The 16,862-nt window shown below is 40.3% G+C and overlaps 2 protein-coding genes across 4 annotated transcripts in view; both read right to left on the bottom strand.

Annotated features, from left to right (window-relative positions):
• The window catches only part of CERS5 (ceramide synthase 5), a 29,311-nt gene extending 18,680 nt beyond the window's left edge, over positions 1 to 10,631 (bottom strand). The window contains exon 1 of one of the 2 annotated variants that reach the window (XM_037030945.1): positions 10,210 to 10,631. In XM_037030945.1, the coding sequence (XP_036886840.1) occupies positions 10,210 to 10,580 (371 nt within the window). In that variant the 5' untranslated portion in view covers positions 10,581 to 10,631. The remainder of the gene's footprint in view (positions 1 to 10,209) is intronic. The other variant, XM_037030944.1, reaches the window with a different exon arrangement.
• Positions 10,632 to 12,954: 2,323 nt separating this feature from the next.
• LIMA1 (LIM domain and actin binding 1) overlaps positions 12,955 to 16,862 on the bottom strand; it is an 82,604-nt gene continuing 78,696 nt past the window's right edge. For both annotated transcript variants that reach the window (XM_037031045.1, XM_037031046.1), the window contains exon 11: positions 12,955 to 15,168. In XM_037031045.1, the coding sequence (XP_036886940.1) occupies positions 14,157 to 15,168 (1,012 nt within the window). In that variant the 3' untranslated portion in view covers positions 12,955 to 14,156. The remainder of the gene's footprint in view (positions 15,169 to 16,862) is intronic.

Raw genomic sequence — 16,862 nt, 5'->3', positions numbered from 1 at the left:
AAAAAGAGCGAGAGAATAAGAATATAGGTGGTAGCTAAAATTGTGTGGGGTAAATGTTACTGCATGAGAGGAATACAAACTGAAAAGAGAACCAAGGTCAGAATCCTGGGAAACAACAAGCATAAAAGATGAATTTAGGGGACAGGAAGGCCAGAGGTGGAGCCTTATCAAATGACGCAAAAATCCAGTGGGCACTGGATTTAGCCATTTGGAGATCTTTGGCAACTTTACCAAATTCCTGTAAGTAGAATGGAGGCTCTAAAAGACAGTAATGAGTTATAGAAGTGAAAGATAGGAGGAGGAGGAAGAAGTGGAAATAGCCAACTTTCAAGAATCGGGTTTAAGAGAAGGGAATGCCTTCAACTTCTTGCATCAGAACCACTCTATCTAAAATATCTGTGCTTTTAGATAACATTCACTTACTGACCAGAAATTTCATTGTATTTATTTCTCTTGGTTTTTCTCCTTTTATCTTCAGCCCCTCTACTTGTTTCTTCTCACCAGACCTTAAATATGCTGAAGTTTCCCCACCTGACAAAGGCTCTCCCTGTCCCTCACATCCTCTGGCTCTCTCCTACCTCACAAGTAAAGTTCTTGAAGTTCTCTCCTCCTGACTTCTCTTCTAACTCCCACTCATTCCTCAACCCTCCTCCCTCTTTCGTCTGGTTTCTGTCCCTACACTTCACTGAAGCTGGTCTCACCAAAGGTGTTAACGATCTTATTGTGAAATCAAATAGATGTTTTTCAGTACTGTATCCTACCCGACCACCCAGCACCATTTTGTATTATTGGCCATGCCCTCCCTCTTGAAATGGTCTTTTCTTAGCTTCCTTACTGCCACACCCTCCCTAGTTTTCTGACCCCCCCACCCCTTGAGTATAACTAGACTGCCTGGTATGCACTACTAGTTGAATCACCTCGGACAAGGTATTTAACTTTCTCCATGCTTCAGGTTTTTCACTGTAAAATGAGGATAACAATAGTATCTATCTACCTCATACAGTTACTATGTTTAGCACTTAGAACAGTGCCTGGGACAAAGTTAAGTATACCTATTAAGTGCTAACTATGATCAAATACTGTATAACTGTCTTATCTCTTATCTCCTTTTGGGTTTCTTTTCCTTTGCCTTTTCCTAAACAAGGAGTTTCCCCTGGGTTCTCTGTAGCTTCTTTCCCTACTCTGCACACTCACCCTAGAAGAGCTCACTCAGTTACAGCAGAGAATGGTCCACAGACCCCCAAAGGTTCCTGAGATACTCTGGGGGCCCATAAAGTCAAAACTGTTTTCATATAATATTAAAACATTATTTGCCTCTATTACAGTCTTGATATTTGCAATTACGGTACAAAGCAATGGTGGGGACAACTAATGGCATGTGAGCACAAATCACGGCACCAAACTGCAGTAGTGCTGAGTTGGCCGAAAAGCCCTTTAAGTTTTGTCTGAAAAATGAAAGACACATTTTTCATTTTCAATAACTTTATTGATTTGAATATTTTGACTACGTCAGCTATCTCCACTATTGGCTTCTAGTAGGTAGAGGCCAGAGGTGCTGCTAAACATCTACCAATGCATACGACAGCCCCACAGCAAAGAGTTATTTGGCCAAAATGTCAATTGTACCAAGAAACTCCACAAACCACTGTTAACATGTTCTGTCAGTCATAGCACCTTCTCCATACATGGCACAAATCTTTTTCTGTGTTTCAGTTGCATTTTTACTGTTCTTGAAATAATAAAGCGTAATGTGCCAAGAATGTTGCATATTTTCTTCCATCTTCAATATTAAAATGGCTGCTCAAAAATTCACCCATTTTGATGTTTTTTTGTGTGTGTGTTTTTTTAAAGATTTTATTTATTTATTTTTAGAGAGGAAGGGAAGGAGAGAAATATCAATGTATGGTTGCCTCTCGTGCGTCCCCTGCCGGGAACTGGCCTGCAACCCAGGGATGTGCCCTGACTGGGAATTGAACTGCGATCGTGTGGTTTACAGGCCCACGCTCAATCCACTGAGCTACACCAGCCAGGGCTTGATGTTTTTTTTATAAATGTATACTGGTATGACATCTGTCACAATACAATCTAACAAAATTGTTTTGAATGAAGTTAAAGACAACTAAGTATTACCAGATCCATTTGTATGGAAAAAATGTAATGGACTTTTTTTTTTACCAACCCAATAGTTATTATATTATTCCTTGTTGTGTCCTCTTGGCTAAAAAAGAAGGAAAGCTAGTTTCACTTAAGAATGTCCTTGATGAAAAAATGATCAATACAAATGATCAATTTTATTAATCTCAACCACTGAGAACACTGTTTAAGAGTATTCTGTGGTAAGATGGGATGTACACAGAAAGCACTCCTGCTGTACACCCTAGTACACACACAGTTGTCTCAAAGCAACACACCTGGTTGACCGATTGTGCATGGAACAAAAACGCTCATTTTTCACTGAATACTAATTTTATCTGACTGGACGACAAACAGATAAACTAAGGTTAGATCTAGGTATTTAGAAAATACTTTCATGAAAACGAATGAAATAAGCCTGTTACTTAAAAAAATGAACATTGTTGCAAACGATAAAGTTCAGCTTTCTAAGTCAAAATTAGAATTTCAGAGAACTTATATCCACTTTGGACTTGACAATACTTCAAGATTTTTCTGATATGATTTGCTACAATGAGATTAACTAATATTGTATAATGAGATGTACTGACATTTGGGAAATCTATATAACTCAGTGAACCAGTATTTTTCAGATGACCAATACATGACATTTATTCAAAGTATAATATAGACCAATGAATTTTGACATGACTAAATACTCATTGATATGGTTTCAGATTCTACAATACAGCCAGCCTTTAAGAAACTACTACTTGTTTGTTCATGGAAAAATGGTGTAGTACAAAAAAAACAACTTCCTTTTTCCATATCTGTGTGAAGCTTGCTTTTATTTACGTACTTCAACCAAAACAACATATTACAAGAGATTGGATATGCATAGCATATTACAAGCTATTGAGGTGAATCCAGTTATTTTATTAAGCCAGACATTAAACAGATTTGTAAAAATGTAAAATCAATGTAGTTCTTCTCACTCTATACGTTTTCTTTTGGAAAATAGTTATTTTTAAAAAATATTATTTATGTTAACATGTAGCAAGTTTATTGTTGTTATTTTAATGAAATAATAAACACAGTTCTTAAATTTCTCAACTTCAATTTCAAATATGGAAAAACAAATATGTATATGTAACCCACACAAACAAAAGCTCCTTTGGGAGCCTCAATAATTTTTAAGAATGAAAAAGAAGACAGAGGACAAAAAATATTTAAGAATTTCTAAATTACCCTAACACTATTCGTTTATATGCTCGTGACTGCCAGCATTTCATTATCTTGCATATTCCATACACATATGCATCCATGTCAGTGTACTTTTTTCTGAGTAACTTCTTAAGAGGATAGGGTTTTTGCTATGTATTAGCAAATCTGTTGTACACATTATTGTACACCTACATGCTTCCTGTGTGCAAGGTGCAGCACTCGTCAAAGGCACCTTATACCGAATCCAGTATTTCTTGCATTGTCTGTGCATAAGTAATTTTTTCATTTTCTTTAGAAGACTATTTTTTTTAAATAGCAAATGTGTTCTTATAACAAAGCAGAAACTGACTAGAAAGAAAAGGACCTCTATGATACATACTATTCTAACCCATGACAAGGCACACAATGTAGATTTATACCAGACTATTTACTCTTTATCTACTTGCAGCAAAGTTATAGACTTGTACTTTAGACCTATAAAAGGGATGTAAAGAATTAAGATGACTAATGCCTGTGCAATTTAATGTACCTACTGGTACTGTGATAACAAAAAAGAATCAGCACCCTACTTACCTCTTACCTTTCTATAAGGGAACTAAGTCTTGAGATAAGAATTAAGGTACTTACATTGTGTATGTTCTAATGCTTCAGACACACATAAACTGATTTAAGACAAAGTTGCAGTTATATTGCACAGTAACTGGTAAATATTTTACTTGCTACAGAGCAGCAGTTGTCAAAGTGTGGATGGAAAATGGCTGAGGACTCCTGAGACTTGCATTGTTTAAGAATTCCCCCCCTTTCCCAACTACATATATTTCTTTCATTACCACATGTATCTATTTTAAATGAATGAGTGATTATGCAACTTAATGCATTTAAAGTAGAAACTCACAAACTCAAGTGTGCTAAATAAGAGGTAGATTAGAAAAAAAGGTTAACAAAAAGCTCTCTCTCAAGAAGTTTTTACCATTCTTCATAGTCCAACAAACAAGTATTAGTGATACATTAAGCCTATATTTTAGTTAACAACTGTTAAAAGGAATCAAATTCACCTCCTCCAAACTCTCATATATTTATTATACTGTATTTTACATACATACATTTGTCCATACTTTTGTTCTTAAATGGGCATTTTTTCTTTTTTTAAAAAATTTTATTTATTTTTAGAGAAGGGGAAAGAAAGGAAAGAGAAAGAGAGGGAGAGAAACATAAATGTGTGATTGCCTCTCACCCACCCCCCAAATGGGGACCTGGCTGGAAACCCAGGCATGCACCCCGATGGGGAATCAAACCTGCCACTCTGGTTCGCAGGCTGGCAGTCCATTCACTGAGTCACATCAGCTAGGGCTATAATACATTTTTTAAAAAGATTTTATTTATTTTTAGAGAAAGAAGAAGAGAGGGAGAAAGAGAGGGAGGGAAACATCATTGTGCGAGGGAAAGAGATTAGTTGCCTCTTCAACCGGGGACCTGGCCTCAAACCTAGGCATGTGCCCTGACTGGGAATCAAACTGGCAACCTTTCAGTTTGCAGGACAAAGCCCAACCCAGTGAGCCACACCAGTCAGGGCTGCACATACATTTATTACGCTGTATTTTAATCACTGCATTTCTTGTTCTCTTCCTGAGAGTAGCCATCAGGACTTACTCACCTTTTTATCCTTGGCACATAGTTCGATATCTGGCAATCTGATTTAGTTTGAGATTCTCTGTGCCTCTCATTAAGAGTTCTTACAAATGCTGACACTAACTAAAGCTAAAGACTACAAGGAATACCCTTTTTCAGAAACTCCATAATTTTGAGAAGAGATGCAGCTTACCAAGGCTGTCTTACCAAGGCTGTGCAGAGCCCACGTATACTTAACTACTTGACAAACTTGTTTGTTTACAGATCATTAACTACTCAACTGAGAAGATATACGTAGAAGAGCAAAACTACAAGAGCAATGCTTGGCTAAAGGCACTGTCAATAGAAGATTACACAAAATAGACTATAATTATTTAAATCATTCAGGAAAGAATTTACATTTTAGAAATCCCATTTTTACTACACTTTTTTAAAAGAAAGACCTATTTTCATAGTCTGATATACCCAGGACTGATTACATTCTGGTTCTAAAATAGTGAATCAAATGTGAATCTATCAAATTCTTTTCTTGGTTACTAATATTTGTTTGAGCCACAATCAGCAGCACTGGTCAACAGAAATACAATGTATGCCATATATCTAATTTTAAATTTTCTAATAGCCACATGTTAAAAAGTAAAAAAGAAAGAGGTGAAACTAATTTTGATAATATACTTTGTTTAACCTGATATATCCAAAATACTATCATGTCAATCTGTAATCAGTGTTAAAAGTTAAAATATTTTACTTTTTTTGCACCAAGCTTTCAAAATCTAGTATGTATTTTACACTTACAACACATCTCAGTTCTGACTAATCACATTTGAAATCCCCCCAAACTAGCAGCTACTGTACTAGCTAGTGGTTACTGTACTGCACAGAATAGTTCTAAGTGATTCAGAGAGCATTCGTCTTCAAATCTAGAAAAACTGCCTTCCTATCTAAGGAAACTAGTTTCAGATTTTTATTTTTTAGTTAAAAGTGATCACGGTTAACTCCTTTTAACACCTCAATTAACTTTCCCAAAGATAAAGTAGGAGTGGATTTGGTACAAAGTACTCAAAACTCAGAGAATTCTTTAGAAGGCAGCTTTTCTCTGCCTAAAAATACCTCTGGAGAGGAAGCAAAAATAGGTATTATCTCTCCCTTCCTACTCTATAAGGACAGGGCAGATTTCACTTGCTGCCTCCTCTTTCATGAATTTCCTCTTGACCCATCTGGAAGACCCTAGTTTCTGACTCGGGAAGTGGCTAAAGCAAAAATATCTGACATGTTTCTTTTCAGTGGTGGATATATTGTCTCCAGGGATAAGCCAGGAACCTGACCTCAGGCATGACAGTACTCGGGGTTGTCTGTAGAGGCATCAACACCTACTACACAAAAAGGGCTGGAGAAGGTTTTGTCATAGAGAGGAGGGACACATTAGGCTTCTGACCATCTGGAGTTTATTAAGAGGTGGATTCTTAGATAAGGGCAGGGTCACATAATCAATCTGGCTCTGCTGGATCTGCAAACCTGATTTAATTCTGTAATTTACAATTCAATAACGCCCAACAGAACACCTTTAGGGATGCAGTGGAATGGGCAGTCTCCCTTACAGCCTAGTCAGGAGCTATGTCCATTCTTCCTAAAGCTTCTCTTCCCTGTCTGGAGGACCTGCTAACACTGGGTCACAATACGGTGACATGCAGAGGATCTAGGAGGGGGATAGCAGGTCTGTCAGGAAGAGGAAAAAAAGTTCTTCCTCATCTTAGGGGAAGTGGGGAAGAATAGGAAAACAATAGGCAGGCTATAGCAGAGGTAGCAAGGTTTACAAGAGGAAGATGAAATGAGCGGTTAAGAACCGTGCACACGCACACACAAAATGAGTCATTACTCTTGTTGTCAGTTACATGACAGGCCAGCAAATGAGTACATTCACTCCCAGGTGAGAAAGAATGGTATTGAGAGGTTCTTTAGACATCCTAGTGAGGCTGCATAGGAAGTAACAGGAGAGAAGAGGGGACTGGAATAATGAATGAGCAGTAAGGACAGTTTTAATCTATCTCCTGTATAACTTACAAAATAACTTTCTTCTGGCAATATAAAGCTCCTATTGCAATGCCATGTTCAAAATAGATGAGCCTATATAGTTCTAATGGTATCAATATTAAGTCTCAAGCTCCTACTTGATTCCAAGTAACATGTGCTCAAGGGACTAGATGTGAAATCTCAAATAATTTAATTTATCTTTAATATCCAATTTAAGTAAGACAGCAGATCTAGCTTGAATCACTCTTTCCCCCAGATCTCAATCATCAACATATTATTAAAAAGAAGTTTTTAAAAATAGGAAGAGTTTATCTCTAATTTGATAGGTACAGGGTAGCATGAATTTATGTATGGGGAGGGGAGAGAAGCTATAGGAAGGTGCCCAGCATTCAAATACAGTATAATGAAATTTAAGAATAGAATCAAAGGAATTATAGTTCTGACTCTCTCAATCTAGCCAAAAATCTATTTCAGATTGAAGATTTAGACTCCGGTTACTCCTCTGGGCAACTGAGTAGACGAGAGCAGACCCTTTTCAAACTGTCAATATTATTTACTGACTGTATGATACACCCAAAGCAACTTTGCAAAGTGCAGGCCATCACAATGCAACCAGTCAGCAGAGGCCCACAAAAGAAGGCCTCGTGTTCTTTGCTAGGTAGTTCTCTCCTATCTGAAATTCTTCAGCAAAAACACATTATAGTAAATAATCAAGCATAAGATGAACATGGCACTGGCCAGGTAGCTCAGGTAGTTAGAGCGTTGTCCCAATCCACTAAGGTTGTAGGTTTGATCTCTGGTCAGGGCACACAAAAGAAGCAACCAATGAATGCATAAATAAGTGGAACAACAAAGTGATGTTTCTCTCTTCCCTCCCCTCTCCACTCCTGACACTCTCTAAAATCAATAAGTGGAAATTTAAAAAAATAGTAAGGTGAGCATGAATTTATTCTCTAAATCCTAGAATATTAGGAACAGGAGGTTAAATCTTAACCCTTGAAATGGGGTTAAGGAACAGGGAAAGATGGCCACATTACACAGTGTCAGGAGCCCTGGGCTGGGGAAAATGATCTAGATCTTGGTTCTAACATGCAACCTATGAAAAGCAGCAGGACGTTTCTAAGACTTAGTTTATTTGTCTGTAAGAGGAGACTAGAATTCTAGCTCTTATAATCCATGATGACCACAGAATTACTCCTAGAAACTAAGTAGTGGAATTTCAGAAATGAAAAAATTAGCAAAGATGACTCACTAGCAATATTTCTGATATATCTCTTACTGTACTCTAAGAATGGCTTCTATTTATTACCTTTGTGGAAGACCAGCACAATAAGAGGGACTGGTAATTCAGCAGTCAATTTTATTGCTAACTAAAGTAGTAGGTCTTAAAGAGAAACAAAATAGCAGGACTGCTTCTAGAGTTAAACTTTCCTAAGATCAAACTGAGATGAACAAGGTACCCGTCCCTGCTAGCCAAGAAATATCATACTAGAATGCTTTCAGGTCAGTATTCCCAAGCACCCGTACTCCCTTGACATTGGAGCACCATAGAAACATTCAGATAGAATTCCCACAGGTAAAGGATCTTTTCCAGTGGCTCTGCCAGGGGCTCTAGTCTTCAGCCATCTGGGGGAACTCTTTGGAAATCCGAAGATAATGTGAGTTTATATAAAATGGGTGTTTATAAAGCAACAAACTATTTCCTTTCGCCACTAAGGTGCAGAAACTTTCACACTGATATATATTTATAGGAGAAGCACAGAATCTTTTCCTAGGACAATTAACTTTTGGGGAGGGGTCTTGGATTGTGTATTTTCCTTTTTAGTCATTACACTGTCATTTTCTTTTCTCAGCCCTCACATTGATGACAGGATAGAGTACCAGGATCTAGGTTACTCGTAAGAGAGAAAAGTGGTTTGTGTCTGCACCCCAGCAACATTCATACAATGACTATACTTTAAAAACTGCACCCATAAAAAGCATTTAGATATTTGTATTTCATCTGCTTCAGTTAAAAGCATCTTTATTTCTGCACTTGAAGTCTGGCAGAGCACTTTGATGATAATATACAAACACTAAGGATAAATGGATGAATGACTAGCTAGCTACATATAACAAGTTTGTGTCTTAAATAGTATGAAGATCAAACAAGTAATCCAAAACAGATAAGACTAATTTCCCAGAGAGTATGAGGTTATTTTATCTACAACACCCTAGAGAGGGCATTCCTGCTCTAAATGAAGGCCTCATGAACAAAAGATGTCAAAGTGCCACCCCTCATTACCTGAGACCTAGTGGAAATAAGTGTCCTTTCCAGAGTCTGAGTAGACCTGACCAAAATCACCCACAGCTACTTAAGTCCACATTACAAAACAACCACATCAAGTCCTCAGTGAATATCTTTATCTTAGACAGATACAATCCAGTCACTCAAAGAAAGGTGAAATCACTTTTTTCAACACATGGCCAAACAAAGCATGTTGTGATCTTGCTAAATCAGAAGTTTGGTTCATAAGCCCGAGGGTTCTCCATCCTTTCAAGATGACCACTCCTCCTACAAGATGACCACTCCCCCTTCCAGCTCAGGCCTCCAAGGCCCGTTCTTCACCTAAACTGACACCTTTCCATACTTCCGAAGCCTCCGGCTCCACCACGCCCTACCCCTACCAGAGTTCAACTCTCCTACGGGCTCTGGCAGAATTTATTGAAACACACACACACACCCATGAGCTGACAAGCCAAGGTTTAAGGGTTAACTAATCACCTACAGTGTCCTCACAAATCCTAGATTCCTTTGAACACCCTCCTTTTGCTTGGAACGTCTGGTTCTTGCGTTGACCCTTCAGCTTCCACCGCCCCACCTAGCTCGGGTTCCCGGCCGCAGCTCTCGGGTCTATAGAATCCTCGGAGGTTGGGAGGAGGCCTATAAGCCGCCCCCCGCCCAAGCGACCTCCAGGATCTAAAATTAAATGGGCCCGGTGTCTCCCTCGACTCTCACTCTTTCATTGTCCAAGCCCCAATCTCTGTCTTTGCCTAGGTTTCGTGACGACCTCGGACACCCTCCGTGCAACCCTCGCGGCGGCCCGGGCTGCCCCAGTCCGCCGCTTCCGGGCTTTCCCTACAGTTCTGCTTCCGGTCCTCGGCCTCTCCCCTGCGGCAGCTCCACCGACCCGCGCCCCCGGCCCTCCGCGTCGCTCCCTCGCCGGCTCTCACCGCTCGAAGAGCAGCCTCACGGAGAATACGCCCGCAGCCAGAGGGAACACAGAGAGGATGTGCCGGGCCTGCGGGTAGCCGTAGCCGTCGCCCGGCCCCTCCAGGTCGGCCCAGCTCACGTTCTGGGGCATCCAGAAGCGTTCGCTCCACAGCCAGCCCCACAGCAGGCCTAGGGCTCCCGCCGCCTCTGTCGCCATCTTACGCCCGCCCCGCGGCCGCCACAACCTTAGCAGCCGCCACAGCCAACGGAACCCATGGGGAGGCGGCCCCGGGGCGGGGCCGGACCGGCAGCCACCCTCTTCCTGCCCCTTCTGGTTCCCGGCACGTCTAAGCCAGCCTCCTCCGCGAAGCCGGGCCTCCTCAACGCCCATCTCGCCTCCCCGCCCATCTCCCTATCCGCACGTTCCCAGGACCTGGTCTTGGGACCCCGCCTTCCAATCCCGGCCACACCCCCTTCCCGAGCCTCCCACACAGCTCCTATCCCGCCTTGGAGCCACGCCCCCTCCTGTCCTGCCCCGCCTTCACCCACCCCTGGCCCCACCCCTGCAGGACTCACAACTCTAGACCCGCCCTTTTTTGCTACAGGTTTCGGCTAGGCTTCACCTTCTCTCACCCATCCAGCTACCGCCACACCCCTTATTTCAAGCGCAGCTCCCTAATGGGGACGTTTCTTTCTCTCAGCTCAGCCGACTCAAAGCTGGTCCTGCCCCGAGTCAGGCCCTACCCATCTCTCTACTTTCAACTCCCCTCTCACTAGAGTTTACACGGCCTTCTCAGCTGGGCCTGCCTCCACCACCAGAGGCTAGATAGAGTGGTCTTAAGAACGGTTTAAAAATCTAAATCTCTACCTGTTGTCTAAGGACAGATAAAGTAACTCTATAACCGGTATGGCATGCTTACCCAGAAGTGAAAGGATTTCAAAGGGAGAGGAAAAAGGGAAATAGCAACAAGAAAACCACAACAAAAAAGCAGTCATTCTAAGGAGTAGACTACTAGGTTTTCTTTAGCTCAGTGGTTCTCAAACTTTGGTGTGCCCCAGCTCAGGCATTAGTTTATTCCATCCCACATGGAGAATTTGTTAAAAGTTTCCTGAGCCCTACCGTAATAGCTTGATTCAGGAAGTTCAGGGTAGGGTCAGGAATTTGCATGTCTCATTTCTACAGACCCAGTAGGTGTTGACTTTGCTGCTGGTCTGAGAACTGCCTGAAACCATTTTTCTCCAAACCCAGCAATAGCTCAATGGTAACTACCCGATACTTAAGATAGATTTTAAAAGAAGGAATCCCTCCCTGATGCCAAGGAGGGAGGGATTTTCAAATGTAAATTAAAATCAGAGTCCCAAGGAACAGAGAACATGCTAACTTGGCATGCAGGAACCAGCACACACTGATCTTGGTCTCAAGATGAATCCCTAGAAAAACACATTTGTACCATTTCTCAACCTCTTGGTTGTTACAAAACATATTTGCTCATTAAATATGTAATGAAAGCAAACTTGATGCAGCTTTCACTTTGGCCAGGAGTGATCGTGCCAGCAAGATGATGGCATTAAGCTGGCTCTGTAGCAGTCATGAAGAGTCTCCTTAATCATCTCAGGTTACAAGCTGGCCCTTTTTCCTGCTATACCAGTGAGGAATTCACATCGTCCTATTTCCACCATTGACACATCAAGTCCAAACAAGTTGCCTTCGTGAAGTAGAGCTGAGAAAATAAACTTTTTGTTTGGCTCTCTTTTCCCCCCCTAAGAATGCTCACTGTTATCTGGTCATTCTCTTGAAATGACATCCTGTTCTTACATTGATTATGGAGCTAGTCTTTGTTTCTAGTTTGTATACCTCTAATATATCTACCTTAGCCCTTGAAAGGTATAGAAAAAGTTCTAAGTGTAATCTCAGTTTCCATTTACCTGATGTATGGTGATATACTTGACTGATATCCATAAAAATGCCAGCTTCTGACACTGAGAATTTTTTGTATAGGGTCAGTAGAAATTGTACCATGTGGATGGGTTAGGGTAGCAGTGAGTCACACAGTAAAAGTAGCTAAACTCAAGTCAGGATTGGATATTTTACGAAGGTCAGCAAGAGCTTCTGGATAACTGTTCAGTGAACAAGGCCTTCTACCTGACTCCAGCTTGTGGTGGGACAAGAACAGAAAGTAGGACCCTGCCATACACTTAGAAGACCAGGCAAAACCCTGAAACACACAGTACCCCTGGAAAACATAACAGATAACTCAAAATGCATGCCTATTTCCAAGAAAATCCACTCTCCCATTTTTAAAAAGTGCTTTAACAATTGGGTCAGTTGTCTGTACAGGCAAGGAAATCAAATAATCAACTAAGCCTCTGCTCAGGGTGGAAAACAAGTTCATTTTCAGCAGAGGCACTTGGAATTTCCATTTGGCATATTAGGCATAATTGTAAGGTAAATTATTAAATGTTGAATACAATTGACAACTAAAAAAATCACTGAATTTTGAATTGGTAAAACAAACGGCTCACATTGAATGTACACATTAATTCTCTTGCCAAGTTGCTCTTAATTTTCAAGAAAAAATTGTCTTCCTTTAGGGAGGATGAAAGCCCCAAGACCATCCCAACACCACCACCACGTGGTAAGATATGTTCACTGCACTTCACTTAAACCACATCATACCTTTTTCTTCCCAAACTGCTCAATTAGGTCCTGAGAGATTGTAACAATGTAAAAATAATAATGGAGAAGAAACATTGAAAAGTTCAAATGTAAATTAAAAGCTTTATTGAATAAAAATGTTTCAGACTATGCAAGATTGTAAGAAAGCAGAATATTTTACAACTCTAAAAAATACTAGAGCTAAATCTCTAAAAATGCAGTACAAAGAAAAGCCTATAGCTTAAAACACCTCTTCCCCACACACAATTTGGAATATCAGTTATGTACAACAAATGTTCCAAAGCCTTAATACTAGAATTCCGTGTCCCCTTCCCCCAATAAAGGCCTATAATTGGTTTAATTGCACCCTAGGAATACTGTCTGCCATAAAAATCAATACATTTAAGAGTTGATAGAAATTTTAAAACTAGTGTCCCAGAAACGGGATATGAGAAGTGAAATATAGTGTTTGGGAGGTGGGGGATCTGAGCTCAAGTGGTTTAAGGCGTTTTTTCCTATATCATTCCTTCTTTAAACTCATTTTGCTCTAATATGTAACATGGCGAACAATATAAAAGATCTCATTAAAATGTTGCAGTTTTCAGCAAATTATGAGACAGACACCTCCAGAGAAAAAAGTAATCACTTGGGGTATAGTGAAACTCATTGGCAAATACTATAGTTTGTCTGGGAGACAGTGGTTCTCTTCAAGCACCAAAAGTGCTTAAGAGGTGCTTCAGAAAGATGATTTTGTTATATCTCAAGAATCCAGTTCAGGATGTGGTTTAGAGCAGAATGCAAAGCAATAAATTTCTCACATATATTTGAATATGAAAATTAACCTAAATTTTAAAAAAAGACTAAATATTTGATCTCTTAACGGATGACCACTAAATAATTAAATTGGTATTCATTTAAAAATATACAAACTGTGCCCTTTATACTAAAGTGCATTCAGTCATAATGTTTAGGCCCCTAAATACCTCTGTATGATTGAATTTTTAGTTTAATAATGTACTATAATAATCATCTATTTCATATTGCCTTTTGGGAATACAGTGGAATCTGGGCTATATCAGTTGGAATATTCCCTTCAACCCTAAAATAGAGGACTTAGGTAATGTTATCTCTAGGATTTAGAGATAAGCTGCAGTATGGGAATTTTTTTCTGAAGCAAGAACTGTTTCCCAAAATTACTTCCACATAAATTACAGTCCATGCTAAGATAACTGTTTACATACATCACTCTGATAAAGGGCAGTGGCTTACTAACACTAGCACAAAAGTAAGGCCCAGCACCACTGCGATTTATCATTCCTCGTCCTCATCCTCATCATAGTACCGATTTCTCTTTATCTGCTCCTCTACGGACAGCTCTTTGACTATGTCTCCCTCCCAGAATTCCACATCCTGGGACTTCTGATTCTGAATAGAGAATTCTTTAGTGGAGGTGTTGTCTGCAAAGCTGGACCAGTTTGGAGACTTGGGTTCTAGTGGAGACTGCTGTTTGAAAAGGTTTCTATCATCTTCATCTAACTTTGCACCATTTTCTACAAGATTCTCACTGCCCATCTCAAAACCATAAACCTCCTTACTTCTTCTCTTCCCTGCCTCCCCTCCTTTAGATTCCTTGTTTTGCCAGGTCGTTTTTTCCACACTCCCATTCTTCTCAGAGGTGTTGGCATTTTCCACTTGTTTCTTTCCTGCTGCTATTCCTCCTACAAACTCCTCACTCTGCTCTGACATGCTCCAGCCCTTCCTGAAAGGTGGGGACAAGGTTTTGGGGCTCTTCATGGAAGTGGTTCGAAATGAAGCTGCTACAGTGAACGGGCGGCTTCTTTCCTTCAGTGAGGAAGATCGTCTTAGTTTCTTCAGATCCAGATCTACATCCTCTGGAGATTCAGGCTTGCTGACTTCATCCTCAGGAGGCCATTTGGGCTTGGATACTTTGATCCCCTCCTCCAGCGTGCTTCCTGAACTGCCAAGTTCAGTGGGGGGTGGCCAGGCAATCCTTAACTTCTTAGTTTCGGCTGGCTTGTCTTCTTTCTCTGGCCGAGAGGAGGCCTTGGCTTCCATACTTGCGGTCAGCACACCCACCTTAGCAATGGGGGCATCTTCTACCCCTGGGCTCTGAGGCACCTCCCCTGCATTTGGAAGCTGGGCTGGTTTCTCCAGTGTCTCTTCATTTTCAGTTTTGCTTGCCCACAGATCCTTGTGTGGTCTGTGCCCAAAGCCTTCATCATAGTTCCCTTTAGACTTAAAGAGTTGATTGAAGTGAGGCTTGCAATAGATTCTCCCATGTAATGATGCGTATGTTCCTAGACTGTTGTTAAAAGAAGAGAGGGTATAAAGTTAACGAATCTATGTACTCTTATTTACATCAGCCGGCTGAAATCTGGCAATTCCAGTATTTTTGGAAGGTGATAGTCTGAAAAATATCTTTAAAAGTAGGTCAATCACCTAAGATTCTCTACCCTTTTTAAGGACAATTGTTTTATTATCGTTTATAAAAACCAGGCTCACTTCCACACCTGAACCTCACAAGACATTCTTCTACCTGATTCATGCTATTTTCTTTTTTTTTAAATCCTCACCTGAGGATATATTTATTGATTTTAGAGAGTGACAAAGGAAGGGAGGGTGGGAGGGAGAGGGAGACAGAGAGAAACATTGATTGGTTGCCTCTCATATGCACCCCAACTAGGGATCGAACCTGCAACCTTTTGTGGTACTTGACAATGCTCCAACCAAATGAGCCACCCAGCCAGGGCTCATGCTCCCATTTTCAAATGATTTCATTACCCTTTGTCAAAACTGTTTAAAAAACATCATCCAGGAGGTCTTGCCTAGGTAATCCCACCTATCTTTGATCACTCATATCTTTCCCAAGTATTTATAACCTATAACTAGTTATAATGATATTCCTTTGTAAAAAGTTGATTCTTCTTCCTCTTTGTCTCCCAAGTGTGTTAAAATTTAAAAGCATACCTCCACAGGAATGGATACAATGTGCTGCAAACAGCTGGCACTCAACAGACACTAGTGACTGAAAACAAGTAAGCTACAGTTAAATAGGAGAACGGTGAGCAGCAGCTGGGAAGTCTACCTGAATGTCAGTGCTGGACAGGCTGTTAGGAGATTTGGTGTCTCTCACAGGGTAACAAATCTTAAAGGGGGTATAAAACAACAACATTTCCACATCAGAAATATAAAAATTTAAAAATTCAGAAAAATGTATTTTGGAGGAAAACAATACAGTGGGGACAAAAAACTCACCAAAAATGAATAAATAAACAAACAAAAAAAGCAATCAGGCCTGGCCAGGTAGCTCAATTGGTTAAAGCATCATCCTGAAACTCCAAGGTTATGGATTTTATCCCCAGTCCAGGCACATATAAGAATCAAATAATGAATGCATAAACAAATGGAACAATAAATATTTCTCTCCCTCCCTCCCTCTAAAATCAATCAATCAATCAAGAACCAATTAAGAACATTTTAGAAGGGATGTTCACTCTAGAAGGAAAGCTGGAAGAAGTAACATCCTGATTTCTCCCTTCCCTAGACTCTGTAATTAAAATGAGTTAATAGAGTCCTGGCTGGTACAGCTCAGTGGATTGAGTGCCAGCCTGCAAACCAAAGGGTTGCTGGTTCAATTCCCAGATAAGGGCACATGGCTGGGCTGCAGGCTAGGTTTCCAGGAGGGGGCGTGCAAGAGACAACCACACTCTCTCCCTTTTCTTCTCCCTTCCTTCTCCTCTCTGAAACAAATAAATAAAATCTTTTAAAATAATTTTAAAAAGTAAAATGAGTTAATATAGAATATTTCCCCAGTTTACCACATTTACACCCATACTTTGAGTTACTTGGAAGAAATGATAGAAATACTGATTATTTTCTCAGAAAGAAAATGAAGCAACATACAGAAAAATACATGCTCTTCAGGGTCTATTCTGACTGCTATCATTACCATTTATACAGTGGTCAGGACGCTCTGAAGGAAGGGCTCAGATAAGT

This window comes from Sturnira hondurensis, unplaced genomic scaffold (assembly GCF_014824575.4).
Source record: "Sturnira hondurensis isolate 20B ecotype Veracruz unplaced genomic scaffold, ASM1482457v3 Scaffold0020903, whole genome shotgun sequence".
Lineage (NCBI taxonomy): Eukaryota > Metazoa > Chordata > Mammalia > Chiroptera > Phyllostomidae > Sturnira > Sturnira hondurensis.
Note: the sequence above shows the minus strand (reverse complement) of the source record. Positions and strands in the feature narration are given on the sequence as shown.